This window comes from Tripterygium wilfordii, chromosome 8 (genome assembly GCF_013401445.1).
Source record: "Tripterygium wilfordii isolate XIE 37 chromosome 8, ASM1340144v1, whole genome shotgun sequence".
NCBI classification, from domain to species: Eukaryota; Viridiplantae; Streptophyta; class Magnoliopsida; order Celastrales; family Celastraceae; genus Tripterygium; species Tripterygium wilfordii.
The window spans coordinates 8602537-8618668 of record NC_052239.1 but is presented as its reverse complement, the minus strand read 5'-3'; the positions used below and the strand labels follow the sequence as shown (position 1 = coordinate 8618668).

The following is a 16132-nucleotide window of genomic DNA, read 5'->3' as shown; positions in this document are numbered from 1 at the left end:
GACCTGGACTGGGAGACACCCTACGGGAATTAGGGTGGGTTCTGGGGTGGATTATGGATTACTGATTATGGATTATAGACTATGGTATACGGATTATGGATTATTGGAGACCGATGTTTGTGGTTACAGTGTTGTATAGCCTTATCGGCTACCATGTTACTTGGTTGGACCACTGATGGCTATATATTTATTGTACTATATATTCTGCATCATATTCCTTGATTTCTTATGTTTGGATATCGATGTTCCCTTTCTATGCCCTGCTGAGCTTCTTGGCTCACCCCTCTTCGTTATTCCTTTTCAGGTGAGTTAGACGCGGTTGATGGCGGTCAGTGACGGGATGCGTGAGCAGATGTGTAGCCTTGAGCCGACTCTTCTAGTAGAGAGTAGGATTTTGGTAGTGTATTTTGTATATATTATGCAGTTTGGCATCGGGTAGATATGTTTTATTGTTCCGCTGTTGGATATGTACTCTGGTGATTTAGGTGATTGTATATATGGTATTTTGGGTTCAATGCTGTTTCCATGACACATTGTAGGAGTTATTATTATTATTATTATATACGTTTAATGGGTTTTATTATTGGGTTGAGATTTGGTTCGAGGGATGGGGTGTCCCCTATCAATCACGTCCTTATGGGCATAGGTTCATTTCGGTATACCTTAGAAGAGAGGGGCGTGACACCAATACTCAACCTTGAATTCTCCGGCCTCAATCAACCTATTATTCGGTAAGTCCATCCTCCAATCAATATACAAACAACTTTAATTTCACATATCTAACACAAATTAACCCAATAAATCAATAAACCATTACCCTTTCTTACCCAAGACTTTCCAAGTTCTTGAACTTCATCTACTCAAACTTGCTACTCCAATCAACAATAGAATCTAGAAATACAATAATAAATAAGTCTAAATCAACCAATTAAATCACTAATTTTATCTAACTCAAAGATTTTTCCCCAAATCTACAAAACCCATAAAACCCTAGAATCTCAAATCACACAATCTCTAGATACTAGCTTTTAGGTTTAAGAAAACTTATCAAGGTTGTAGAGACAAGTAGAAGGAAGGGATTCAAGCTTCCTTTAGGCCTCAAATGATGTAGGAACTCATGGAATTGAGTTTGGGTTCAAACCTTGAAAGATTAGGACAAAGAGAGAAATTTAGGAATATGTAGTCTAGAGAGAGAGAATTCCTAGTCCATCTTGAATCAACTTGAAAGAGAACAATCTTATCTTGGTTGATGATCTTAGTTGATGGAAGGGAGGAAATTTGAGGGACAGTTTGCAAGCAGTAGGAAAATAATTCCAACGTCTGATGATCTGTATCGGCTACGACAGAAACAAGGAGAATCTTTGCGATGATTCTTAACAAGATTCAATAAAGAAAAACTGGAGATTCCTGGGTGCTTAGACGAGATTGCAGTCAATGCATTTTGCATGGCTCTTCTTCCTGGAAGTAAATTATACGAAAAGCTTACTCGTTATCCATGTAAGTCATTTCAAGAAGTGTAGGCAAGAGCAAGCGTTCAAATCAAATGGGAAGAAGACAAAGGAAGACTTCCAGAACGATCGATAGAGCAGTCGAAGAAATCTGAACAAAAGCATATAAGTTCAGAGGCTCCATGTTATCTTCGTAGAGATCCCAAGCCGATGGATTTCAAGAAAAAGCCTTGATCTCCTGAATATAAATTGGTAATCCCACCTAACGAAGTCTTATTAGTATTGAAGAAGATGGGAGATGTTGTCCGATGGCCCAACAAAGTTCGTAAATCGATAGATCAGCAGGATACTTCCAAATGGTGTGAATTTCACAACGATTGTGGGCATACAACAGATGATTGTTTTACCCTAAAAAAAAAAGTAATCCAATTGTTGAAGAAAGGTTATCTTCGGGATTTACTATCGAAAAGAGGAAAAGCAACAATGGCTAAAGCCGAAAGACGAGAAGAAGAACAGAAACCACCTCCCCCAGAAAAGACGATTAACGTGATATTTGACGGATCAGAAATTAGCAGAATTACACACTCATCGGCAAAGAAACATGTCAAGCAGACAGAGCATTCTGAGGTATGGAATGACAAGCCGATGGTTCAAATCATGAGACAAGTCATCAGTTTCACAGATGATGAGATGACGAGATTACTAAATCCACATGATGATGCTTTGGTAATTACTTTGCAAATTGCTAATTGTGAAGTTAAAAGAATCATGATTGACGATGGCAGATCAGTAAATTTACTATTCATGTCTACACTGCAAGCGATGGGACTTTTAGAAGCCAATATAATTAGAGGTCCTATTCCACTCATCGGCTACAGTGGAGAACAACAATATACCATTGACTCTATTCCCCTGCAAGTATACGCAAAAGGAGTAAACCTCCAGGTTTGATTTAATGTATTAGACTGTCAATCTCCATATAATGCGATACTTGGACGACTGTGGATTCATGCAATGAGGGCTGTACCATCGACTTATCATCAAGTGATATGATTCCCGACAAGAGATGGAATACAAGATATATACGGGGATCAACGTCAAGCAAGGAGTTGCTATGAACAACGTTGAAAGGAAAAACCAAAGCTTTATAGCAATTACATCAAAGGCCGATTCTGAGTAATCAAGAAGAACCGGCTAAAAAAGAGATAGAAGAAATCATCATTCATCCTGATTATCCTGAACAGAAGATTCAGATTGGAGCAAACTTGGATCATCAACTCCGAGAAAGTTTAATTCTTGCAAGATCATAAACTCACTTTCGCTTGCACACATGCAGATATGATCGGAATTGATCCAAAAGTCATCACTCATCAATTAAAAGTCGATGATAACTTTGTTCTAGTGAGACAGAAAAGACGAAGGTTCGCTCCTGAAAGAAATAAAGTCATTAATGATGAAGTACAAAAGCTGTTAGATATTGGATTCTCCGAGAAGTTCAGTACCCAGATTGGCTTGCAAAAGTGGTCGTGGTAAAAAAGAAAAATGGGAAGTGGAGAGTCTGTATCAATTTCACTTATCTGAATAAAGCCTGCCCAAAAGATTCTTTTCCACTTCCTCATATAGATGTACTCGTGGATGCAACAACATGGCATGAATTACTTAGCTTTATGGATGCAATCTCTAGATATAATCAAATTTTGATGCATCCAGAAGATCAAGAAAAAACTGCATTCATAACCGAACGTGGCACATATTGTTACAAGGTAATGCCGTTTAGATTGAAAAATGCAGGAGCAATATATCAACGACTTGTTAACCGTATGTTCGCAAGCTTACTCGGAAAGACAATGGAGGTGTGTATTGATGATATGTTAGTCAAGACTTTGAAAGCTGAAGATCATATTGGGCATCTTAAACAAGCATTTGAAATTCTTGATACTCATCAAATGAAATTATATCCTCTCAAATGCGTTTTTGGAGTCAAAGTAGAGAAATTTCTGGGATTCATCGTTACACAAAGGGGTATTGAAGCAAACCCAGATCAAATTCAAGCAATGCTTAATATTCCTTCCCCCACAAAAATACGAGATGTACAACGGCTGGCAGGGAAGATTGCAGCTCTAAATCGATTCATCTCCAAATCTTTCGAAAGATGTCATCATCTATTCACGGCTTTGAAGAAATCAACTAACTTCGAATGGACAGAGAAATGTGAGACGGCATTGAAGAAACTGAAAGAATACCTGACCAATCCGCCAATTCTTGCAAAGCCAAAAACCGGTGAGATACTCTACCTTTATTTAGAAGTTTCTGAATTTGCAATTAGTGCAGTACTGCTAAGAGAAGAAAACAGCCGACAACATCCAGTACATTATGTTAGTCGAAGCTTGCTAGATGCTGAGACAAGATATTCTTTAATGGAAAAACTTGTTTCAGCACTTATCATTGCAACGCGAAAGCTTCGTCCGTATTTTCAAAGTCATCCTATCACGGTGGTGACGAATTCCCCAATCAAAACAATCCTCCACAAGCCAGAATTGTCCGGACGTTTAACAAAGTGGGCAATTGAATTAACCGAGCATGATATCACTTATCAACCTTGAACAGGAATCAAAGCTCAAGTTCTAGTAGATTTCATTGCTGAGTTTAGCCCAGGGGTGATTGATAATGTTCAAAAGGAATTGCAGCACAGCAACAGAGATGATGCAGTTTGGCAACTATTTGTTGATGGTTCGAGTAATGTAAAGGGAAGCGGTTTAGGTATCATCTTAATTTCTCCACAAGGAGATCAATTCCCTCCGGCTGTACATTGCTGATTTCACGCTACAAACAACGAAGCAGAATATGAAGCTCTGATTGAGGGACTAAAACTAGCAAAAGAATTAAAAGTTCAACGTATACACGTGACTTCAGATTCCCAATTGATTGTTAATCAATTGAATGGAGAATATCAAGCAAAAGATGAGAGAATGAATGCTTATCTGGAGTTAGTACAGCAGTTGCAACTTGAATTCTTGGAATTCCAAATTAATCAAGTTCCACGAGAAGAGAACCAGTAGACAGATGCGTTGGCAAATTTAGGATCGTCAATCCCAGCGCAAACAACTCAGAACATCCCATTGATTTATTTGGAATCATCGACAATAAACAAAGACTCCATGGTGGAGCAATCATTCGCTATTACCAAGGACGATGATGATTGGAGAATACCATTCATACAATATTTGCAGGATGACGTGTTACCACCAGATACGAATGAGGCTAGAGCACTACAACGCAAAGCATCTCGTTACACAGTAGTTAATGGCATTCTCTACAAAAGATCATATCAAGGAATTTTGCTACGATGTTTATCTCGAGAAGAAGCACAATATGCCTTAGCAGAGCTGCATAAAGGAGTCTGTGGAAACCATTCAGGTGGACGAAGCTTAGCCGATAAAGTCATACAAACTAGTTATTATTGGCCCACACTTCGTGGTGATGCAGCCATTTATATGGCTAAATGTGATAAATGTCAAAGATTCTCACAAATCCCACATCAACCACCAACGGAGCTGGTCCCCATTTCATCAGCATGGCCTTTCATGAGATGAGGAATGGATATAGTTGGAAAGCTTCCTCTGGCATCGGGACAGAGAGTTTTCTTATTGATCCTGACAGATTATTTCACAAAATGGGTAGAAGTTCAAGCATATAACAAGTCCGGGACAAAGAGATTAAAAGCTTCATCTGGAGAAACATCATTTACAGATTTGGAGTTCCTTATGAAATCATTTGTGATAATGGATCTCAGTTTACAAGCCATAAACTCCAAGACTTCTGTAATATGTGGAAAATAAAACTCTGCTTTGCCTTACCAAGACATCCACAATCGAATGGGCAAGCAGAAGCTACTAACAAGACGATAGTCAACACTTTGAAGAAGAGATTAGAAAATGCAAAGGGAGCCTAGGCAGACGAACTCCCAGGGGTTCTATGGTCATACCGAACAACAGTCAGCACTTCAACAGGTGAAATTCCATTTTCTTTAACTTATGGAACCGAAGCAGTACTACCAGTTGAAGTTGGCCTCCCAACAGCACGATTTGAATGGAAGCAAGATGAGAAAAACAACATCATCCTAACGGAAGAGTTAGATATGCTTGAAGAACGACGAAACGTCTCATCTGTTAAAACAGTAGCCTATAAGCATCAGATTGCAAAATATTACAACAGAACAATAAACTCAAGAATTTTCAATATTGGTAACTGGGTTCTACGCAAAGTTTTCCAGATCACACAACAGTTGAATTCTGGAAAACGGGGGGCCACATGGGAAGGACCATATAGAATCGTAGATGTCATCGGCAATGGTGCTTACAGATTGCAAACCAAAGAAGGGAAGATACTTAACAACAGTTGGAATGCAAAACATCTCAGGTTATATCTTTCCTAAAAAAGAAAAAAATAAGTGTTTATTGTAGGGATCTGGATGATGAATCACTGAAATGTATATATTTTCTCAATCAAGTTAAATATATACATATATATGCTTTAGCATATATAAGTGCCTGACAGACTGCATTAAATCATCACCATCGTTCTATACTTGATTATTGTAGAATCTGTTGGCACATTGGATCAAACATCAAAAATTTGGACGAAGGCCAAGGCAACGAAGCTTGATATCCATTGATCTCCTAAAAGGTCCTGTACACTGAACTCTTTATTAAATCACAGCCTTATTCTAAGATTCTTATTTGCATCATAGTTAAAGTCATAAGCAAATAGTTAAAGTCATAAATATCATTTGATAAGAAACATAGAAAAGTTATGATATTGTATTTAGAGTTACAAAGGTTAAAAAGGGAAAATACAAGATTGCAAAAATATATGAGCCTAGGTATCGTCTTCGACTTCAGAGGTAGAAGTTTGCATTGCATCGATAACCTTGAATTCTTCATATTCTTTGATCATTCGATCGACTTCTTCCTCGTTTAAGGCACCAGCCTTATATTGCATCATCACTTCTCCCAAAGCCTTAATTCTTTCTTTTCCGGCAATAAGAGCACATTCTCCTTTGAAGAAATCATCATCTTCTTTTGCTTCTATCAGTTCATCTGATAACCGATTCGCTTTCTCAACAGAAACGCTTAGCTCGATTTCACGATCTTTGAATTTAGAATCAGCTTCCTACAGATCCTTCAACTTAATTTCCTTTTCTTGAAATTTGACTTTGAAAGTCAAAAGCTCCTCTTCCGTAGTTTTATGCTGCTGCATTATGTTGGACAATTGTCTACCCTGATCTGTAAAATCAGTCTTCAAAGCAGCATGCCTTATGTCCAATTCATTAAATTTATCTTCTGCTTTCTTTGAAGCTTCAGCAGCAGCGTTCTTCATCTTTTCCAATTGAGCTTCAGCCTCCATCCTCAATTTCTTTTCCCGCTCTTCGGCCTTCGAAATTTTTTCAACATTAGCTGTAAGAGGTTGTCTGAAAGACGAAAACTTTGGACTTATTTCCTTAAGCTTTCAATTTCTTTGTCAATGTAAAGCTGAACTAACAAAGCCTGAAAGAAAAAGACGAAGGTTAATCTTAATTTAACATTTGAAATAAAGAACAAATTAAGTTTCGAGAATACCTGAAAAGAATGAGAAATGCTATATAGAGAAGCATCCTCAAGATCCAACTTAGGAGGAGTAAAACCAAGGGGATAAGCCAGCTTACGTAAATCAGGAAACAATTCCGCAGGCTTCGAATAAAGGGAGACGTTAGGGATCGACATTTCAAATCTTCTTGCGGGAGGTTCAAATGGAGGACTAGCACCGGATAGCCTTAACTCCTTTTCGATCAAAGCTCTTAGAGGTGAAACTGGTTGAATAGGGTCTTTTCCTTCCCTTCTCATGGTTTCTTCTCTCACCTCATCATCAAGAACTTGAATGATGTCATCAGCTCCCTTACTCAATCCTGCATCTTCATCTACCAAAGCAGGAGATGACAACCTAGGTTTCTTTTTCCTTATAAGAGTAGAATCATCGTCTACATTGCTCCCAGGAATTTCAGGAGTTTCACTAATTTCGGCAATTTTTTCTAGTTCATTGAGAAGTCTCGAGCTAGACTCATGCCTTTTCTTCATCCTCTTCTCCTTAGAGCTTCTCTGGATTTTCTTCTTCTCAGCAATCTCCTTAAGAGTCAAAGGAACGATTGTTCTTGGAGCCATATGAGGTTCTGTCAAAAACCACAAAGAAATGGTTAGAATCAAGAAACAAACCCGAAAACATAAACATTCTATTAACTTCCAAAAAGATCCTTTGAAGAAACAAGTTTTCAATCTCTTTCAGAACGAGGAATCATCTTCAAAAATAATTGACAATTCCTCTGAGCTTCCTTAGTAATGGTTATCTTAGGGGATTTTCCTGCAATAACAAAACAATTATTCGTAGTAGGAATTAAATAAAAATAAAGAAAATCTAATTGATTATACCTTGAATTCTCCAAGAACTAGGAATAGCATCGTCACCTTCCAAAAGAGTTTCCTTCCTCACCAAGAAATATCTCTTTTGCCAATTATGATCACTAGATGTATTCCAGCAATCAAATTTTCCTTATCTTTCTTCGATAACATAAATCTACCTACATCCTTTTTATTTTCTTGCCAAGAATAAGCAACAAGAAATTCATGAAGACTGAAAGTAAGACTGAATTTTGCACTCAATGCTTCTATAGAAAGCAAAATATGTCAGGAATTGGGCATAAGTTGACAGGGGGCAACTCCAAAAAATTTTAATACGAATTTGACTAAAGGTCCCAAAGGAAATTTTAATCCACACCTCAATGCTAAAACATATACCACAGTCCACCCTGGAAATTCATAAGAAGATGATTCGCTAGGGCCAAGAATTCGCATCTCTCTTTCCTAAGGGATTTCGAATTCAATCCTAATATTATCTAAATCCTCTTCTATTAATACAGAAGCAGGATCCTTGTCTACTACAATATCTTCCTCAAAGACCTTTTGGATCTTACCCTTAGAACGAGTATTTGGTAAAAGGTCTACTTTAGAAGGACTAACCATTTTCTTACTTGACCTTCCTTCAGATTTAGAAAGAGACGAAACCCTAGGATTAGCAATTTGTTCTCCTAAATCTTTTTCAGACACATCTCCTTCAGGAAACTCATCTTGAGTATCCGGAATAATGTGGCTTTCACTCGAAATGATTGAAGGACCAAAAATAGATTCATCCCTTTCATTCTCTTTTTCAAACCTATCGATAAACTCTTCAGAGGAACCAAACCAAGCCATGATTGAAAACTCAAAAAAGAAGAAGTCAGGAAACGTACAGAAACTCGAATCATATTCTTGAAGTTTAAGATAGTGGGTAGTTACAGTGAATCCACCAAAAATCCTCAAGGACTAAATAGTAAATTCGAGTTTAAAAAGTTAAAACTCCTCAGAAACCGGCCTTCCCAAACTAATTAGAACCGTTCGATCAAAAGTAACTTCTCGATAAATGGCGAAAATGGCGGTGCTACTTTATCACGTCTCCTTAAAGACTAGTTAGAATCGAAACACAATCTAACTCTTAAAGTGTGCTCCTTTCCCTATAAATATACTGAGGAAAAACCAAAGAATCATCACTGCCAAAATAAAAAACTTCTATAGTCATGAGTTCTTCCCAGCTTCCCATTAGGCTTGAATACCGAAAAAATGTCCAAACCATCAGCCAATTCAGACGAGGGACCATCTCAACCTCTTGATGAATATGATCCTCACCAACATGTTTTCGATCAACAAGATCTGGTGATACGCTTGGATAAAGACCTCCACGAAGCTGAAAGAAGGATAATGGAACTCACCAGAGCCTACAAATTGGCAGGAAGTTCACTTTATCAGCTTCGAGATATGTCAGAATATGCTGCCATGGAGGAAGACCCTCAAAAGCTACGACGAGCTTTGCAAAACATCAATCTTTTGATGAAAAATAATCTAGTTAGAATGTATCACGCCTTATGGCCAAGACCCTAAAGGCTCGAATAGTTTATATATTAACTTTTTATAAATCTTATTCCATGTTTATTTGAGATCTCTATCAAAGATAAAGCTCTTAGACGAAACAAAAATCTCTTCGTTAGAAGACGAAGGTCCGTTAAAGGAAGACAAAGCTTCACAAAATTCCAAAGATAACTCAACTCTAATAAATTAGCATCAACTCTAATAAATTAGCATTTAACCCTCGAGCAACCAAAAGGCATCATAATTCCTTGAAAAGAATACGTGAATTAATTTCACAACCGCCTATCTTCCCACTATCTATCACAACTTCCAAAAAAAGATGACTTCCTTCATATTCCATTTGTATAAATGTACAAAAGAAGGAATTAAGAGAAAACAATATTTTCCCCAAAAATCTTTGAGGATGGATACTCCCAACTCTCCACCAGCAAAGAAATCCAAAATCAATGAAGCTTCTACTTCTAAGGGGGATAAGGATAGAAATGATCCCAGATTCAACTTCTCTCCTATAAGAGAAGAAGTATATGAAGGAGACCACCAGAAAACCATCGAATCTCTAAAAGGAGCTTTGATGGAAACCAAAAAAAGACTCGAGAAAACAACCAACAAAGTTCAAGACTATAGAAGACAACTCATAGTCTCAAAGTATGCCATACAAGGCATTCGATATATGTCATGGGGCAAACAAGCAAGTAGTCATGATCCAGATAAATTGCACGAAGCTATCACTGAGATCACAGTACAGCTTAGATCTGTTGTAGATGAGATAGATAGTGTTTTTTATTCCATAGATTAAAATTCCAATTTGTCTTCCCTTCAATTTTCTTTTAGTAATTCCGAAAAATTTCCATGAAGTCTCATTTTATTTTCTTAGTTTCCTTAATTGAAAAGAAACAATTTACCACGAATATTAAAGGCGAGATATTTGAATCATTTATTTCAAATTCAATTGCAAAATACAAAGAGACACTACAACGGAGCAACTGTTTAGCTTCCCCACATTCTTCAAAAATAACTACTTCTTTGAACGTGATTCATTTACCCTTAAATACACGATAAGAAGGAAGGAGAATACATTCTTTCTTCCCTCCAAAAATCTCTCAACACTTAGGAAAATGAGTTCTTTTGGTTCCACTGCTACGAAAAGAACACTGGATGAGAAAGAGAATCTCGTTCCTTCAAAGATGGCAAGAAATAAAGATCCATCGTCTTCAAAAAAGGTAGGGATCAAAGAGGAAGGTTCCACATCCCGAAACAACGATGAACTAGACGATTCTATCGTTGAAATATTTGTGGTATCTGAAGAATTGTATGAGGAAAATCCTCAAAACTCCATTGAAGGCTTAAAAGGACTTCTGGAGGAGGCCGAAAAGAATCTTCAAAATGAGTACGAATGAAACCAATCTTATATGGACGCGCTTCAAGCAGCCAGAGATGCATTGAATAGAGTTCGTGATAACGCTTGAGGTCATTCTCGAAATGAGAATGTCTATCGATTACAAGAATCCCTTTTAGACCTTGCAGCCCATGTCGGGACTGCAATGAATATCATAAAGAATGTTATTCGTACATGGGCTCGTTAAAAGTTTCATCATTGGATATTTATTTCTATGAATGAAGTATTTATGTTTCATCTTGAAAGAAATATCTTTACTGTTACTTTCGTTATTCTAAAATTGCAATTGCAGAGGAACTTCAACAGTCGAAGATACAAAATCACAAACAAAAGTGAAAGAGACGAAGAACTCTAAAGAAGATGCAACCCCAAACAAAATATTTTTAAGTTTAAATCAAACTTAAAAATAGGGGGCAAATTGTAGGGGTCAACTTCAACCTCGGTAAACTACTGGGTCCTGTTCAACCCAACCAATTACATGGGTCCTGTTCAACCCAACCAATTACTTGGGTCTTGTTCAACCCAATCTACTTACATACAAATGGGCCAGACCAAACATAAAAGCCCACAGAGGCTAGGTCCACGAAGCCCAACAGCAATCAGACCAGAACATACAGTCCAAAAAGGACTTGGTCTTAAAAAGGCAATACAAAGCCAATATAAGAAGGCCGAACCGATAACTGAGGGACAAAGCCGAAGATAAGGCTGTTCCTCGTTAAATGGTAACAGCCGAAACTACTGCAAACTCCTCCAAACTACTATAAACTTCTCCAACTGCCACAACTGCTGGTAACTGCTCATGAAAAATATAAAAGGAGTTCATTATGACAAGGAAAGAGGGGCTTCCGGTTGGAGATTTTGATTTCTTACTCATTCTGTAATCTCAAGTGATAATAAAAATACCAGATCATTTTGCACCGTGGACCTAAGCTCAATGCCGAACCACGTAAAATCTCTCTGTCTTGTCTTATATTTACCCAATCACTCTCAAACAATTCGATTGTTGATAATTTACATCAACATTCTATAATCTCAAGTGATAATAAAAATACCAAATCATTCTGCACCATGGACCTAGGCTCAACGCCGAATCACGTAAAATCTCTTTGTCTTGTCTTATATTTACCCAATCACTCTCAAACAATTCGATTGTCGATAATTTACATCAATAGTAACCATGCTTGGCTGATTTTTTTTTATGCTTGGGGATGTTATTTTGATTGTCTTGAAGACTTGAACTTATCTATTTTGGATGTTTGAGACTTTGAGTGATGTAACTTTGATTTTATTGAACTTGTTTATTTTGGATGGTTGGGTTATGTAACTTTGGTTGTAGTAGTTTATTTTGGATGCTTTAATTAAGGAGTTTGGACTTTGGACTTTGGATGATTGTAGTAACTTCAATTGTTTGATTGTATGTTTTAATGTTTATTTTGAATGCTTGGATTAAGTAGTTTGGACTTCTGATGATAGTAGTAACTTTGATTGTATGTTTTAATGTTTATTTTGGATGCTTAGATTAAGTAGTTTGATGATTATTTTGGATATTTAGATTGTAGTAATATTTATTTAGGACTTTAAATATTTATTTTATTATTTTTATATGTTCAATCGGGTCGGGTTCGGTCGGATTAGTGTGGCCTCTGATTGGGGCGAAGACCCATGGATTATAACGGGGTGGGGATGGGAGAAAAAGTTCTCCTGATGTGCAGGGCAGGGGCGGGGCAATCACGATCCGCGCCGTTGCCATCCCTAATCACGTCAACTGAACTTTTTAATAAGAGAAGGAAAAAAGAACTTAAAAAAAAATAAATTAGGAGACGAAAAAAATGAAAAACAAAACAAGATGGATCTGGGAAGTATCAGACGCCGTGAGCGCCGCCAAGGCAAATCCACGTAGGACCGGAGACAAACCCTGGCCAATGACTTGATTACGAGCCTAGAGGCTCGTGCGACACAGCTGGATACAGCCTGTCACCAACAAAGTCCCACTCACCTATTCCCCCAACGACGTTCTCTCTGTCTTTCTCTATTCTTTCTGTCTTCGCTCGCTTGCGCTCTCTCTCTCTCTCTCGGATTCTCTCGCTGTTCCAGTTAGGTTTGCTGATCTTGTTCATCGGTTCCTGGAATCTCCTTTCGGCTTCGCAGATCAAGATTCTCCTCTGCGTAAGCTTTCGTTTGATATTTTTTTGCTCATTTTGGTTCTGCTCTCGCCGTTTATTGTTGAAATTAGGGTTCTTTTTATTTATTTCTGTCAATGAGGTTGTGTTTTCCGTTATTTTGTGGTGTTTTGGTGTTGATATCACTGTTCATGTGGTGCTGGTCAAGGTGAAATACCAGTAGTTTTCATATATGTTGTTAAGAAGCTTGGATTAAAATCACTTTTGCTCTCCTCTGATTTTTTTTTTCATTTTTTCCTTGAAATTTTCCTTTTGTGTGTTTTGGTTGCTGAGAAAGCTTGGGAAATCATAGTAAATGAATTCAACTACACGTTTGTTTGTTTATTGGCTATTTGAATCGGAGAAAACAGAAATTGTGCATTCTGTAACTGGCGAAAAAACTTAGCAATTAGGATGGGCATTCTTGTGCTTTATATTTTCATTTTTGTCGGGATGGAATATTGGTTCTGGAGAGTAATGGTTAGATGAGTTTTATTCCTGGATACTTGATTTATTTCCAATGCTATGGTGACTGCTAATACATATGGTGTGCCTGCAGCTAGTTTAATGTAATCGTTCTACATCAATGTGCCATATTAGTAAGCAAATATGTGTTTCAATGATGGTGTAGTAAGTAGAAATAGGTTCAGTGCCCATAAGGATATTGCTTAGCGTATATAAGTTGGTTGTGAGCTTTTAGTCTTAAAGTGGTATGTCAATTTAAGTATTTAGCATTTATATGCATGGTAAGTTATTCAATGGCATCTAGTCATTAACATGATTGTTATGGTGGGAAGACTATCTCTATTCTTGAATTTCTTTAATAGTTTTTGGCCTTAAAGTTTTTTGCAAGTTTCTTGAGTTCTATTTAGCTTGGTGACGTCATAAATTGCTCTTACGACAGAACAATGCAATATATACATTGCATGACCCTTTTCCGTAATCTTTGTCGTCTTGTGAATTTTTCTTGTGCTTCTTCGCATGATTTGATTTGGGATTGATAAATACATGTCCTGCTGTAGTCTGCAGTCAGCCAAGTAATTGCAAGTTAGCGCAGTTTGGACTGTTACCGTTTAGATTTACATGGTTCTGTTAATGATTTTACATGGCCTGTGAGAGGTGTTGTATGAATCTTGTTTGGAGCTTCATGAAGCATTACTCTGAGACATTTTATGTTATCAAATTGTTTTTGACAAAACTCATCCACTCTTACCTCAGAAACTGCTAGTATTTGACGTCAATCCTGGGAGGGGGAATATACGCCTCAGGATTTCTTGTATCCATGCTGGCAGGGAGCATGCGTGGAATTTGTGCTTCGGGTAATGCCCCTGACAAGATTTGCTGCCGATGCATTCGGTGCGGTGACAATTTGTCTGGTTTCTATCTTGGTTCTTCTTGGATTGCTGTGTATTGTCTACTTAATTTACTTCCGCTCTCGCATTCGTAGTCAAGACCTTGGTCAACTCAGTTATTTCAGTGGTCCTTGGATTGTCCGGATAATATTCATTTTGTTTGCTATCTGGTGGGGTTTCGGCGAAATTCTCCGGTTAAGCTTGTTGAGAGGTGAGGGAAGATTGTTGAATGCTTTCAACTTGAAATGGCAAGAAAATATTTGCAAAGGATATATTGTTTCAAATCTGGGATTTGCAGAACCTTGCCTATTCCTCACCCTTATATTTCTCCTTCGTGCTCCCTTACAGAAGATGGGGTCTGGAATTCTAAGCCAAAAGTGGAATGGAAAGACAGTGAGATGTGTTCTTCTTTACTGCTTCCCAGTTTTTATTCTTCAGCTCTGTGTTATTCTAATTGGACCCCATTCGCACAAGGATAGCAGTCCCTTGCAGAAATTGCCGCATTATTTCACAATGACAGCTGATCATCCTAGGAACCCAAATGCTGCCAGTGATGATGTTGCCTTCTGCACATACCCTTTACTGAGTACTATACTTCTAGGTTTTTTTGCTATCGCCCTGACGCTCTATTTGTTTTGGCTGGGAAGGTGCATTTTGAAATTGGTGATCAATAAGGGCCTGCAGAAGAGGATTTATACTTTAATATTTGCTGTGTCAAGTTTCCTTCCGTTAAGGGTTCTTTTACTTGGGCTATCTGTTTTATATCATCCAGAGCGTTTTCTATTTGAAGCTCTTGCTTTTTCGGCTTTTCTTGCCCTTATAGCTTGTGTCATGGTGTGTATATCCATGCTTGTGTACTGTCCAGTTGCAGATTCTTTGGCCCTGAACCTACAGGATTTAGAGGGCAGAAGATTGATTACTGATGATCATAGTGAAACCATCTCTTTTGTTGCTAACCAAAGCAACATGGAAGAAAGTGGTCGAATCAGCCCTAGGAGAACCTCAGACACTTCAACCAAGCGTGGATCTATTTCTTTCCGGACTTATGAGAGAGATGTGACCTCAACGGGGACGTATGTGGAACTGAGCCTTTTCTCTCCTGGTCGAGATATGACTCCACCAGGATCACCTCCGCTCCCTGGTTGGCCAATGCGGCCCCTTACACAAGCTCTTGGATTGTAGAAACTGGCAAGAAACTGAGTACTAACTGGTGAATATCCATTTTGTGGTGATTGTACGAGTATGCGAAGAAGAAATATCAATTTTGTGATGATGGAAACTGATTGTAAAGGGTTTAGCTTCAATAAGGAATTTTGTTCGTGGATAGTTTTATAATTTTTAGATGCGATGGAATTGGTAATCTTCTCTCATTGTGTAACATTTCTTTTTACAACTTTGAACTTTGTCCCATGAGAGAGAAGGCGATGTACCTTGGAAATTTGGGTGGTGCAAATGGTGGTTTTCTGCGTATGGAGAGTTTTTGGATCTTTTCATTTTTATTTAAAATTTTATAAAGTTCTTCATTGGTTGCAGGTTTTTGCCTTTTTAATTTTAATTTTCCATAAAAAATGATATAAAGTAGTGTAGTAAACATCCTAAACATGATTAATGGTTGAGATTCCTAAAATGTGATTGCTCAACTAATGTGGAGTTTCATATGTTAAGTGAATTTTATATATGTTTTTGCAATTAATAGTTATTTTAATATCAAATATATTTGGGGTAAAATGAAGTCTTATTTTGGATGAGTCATTGGTAGTAACTAATATTTGGACCTGTGCAATGC

The 16132-nt window shown here is 37.6% G+C and overlaps 1 protein-coding gene across 1 annotated transcript; it reads left to right on the top strand.

The window, feature by feature from the left end:
• The first annotated feature begins 12837 nt into the window (after positions 1 to 12837).
• On the top strand, positions 12838 to 15878 carry LOC120004117. The gene is made up of 2 exons (XM_038853366.1): positions 12838 to 13001; positions 14213 to 15878. The coding sequence occupies exon 2, from the start codon at positions 14317 to 14319 to the stop codon at positions 15526 to 15528; it is 1212 nt and encodes a 403-aa protein (XP_038709294.1). The 5' UTR covers positions 12838 to 13001; positions 14213 to 14316; the 3' UTR covers positions 15529 to 15878.
• Positions 15879 to 16132: the final 254 nt, after the last annotated feature.

Coding starts and splice junctions, on each gene's coding strand:
- LOC120004117 (XM_038853366.1), top strand. CDS start 14,317: ATGCCCCTGACAAGATTTGCTGCCGATGCATTCGGTGCGGTGACAATT.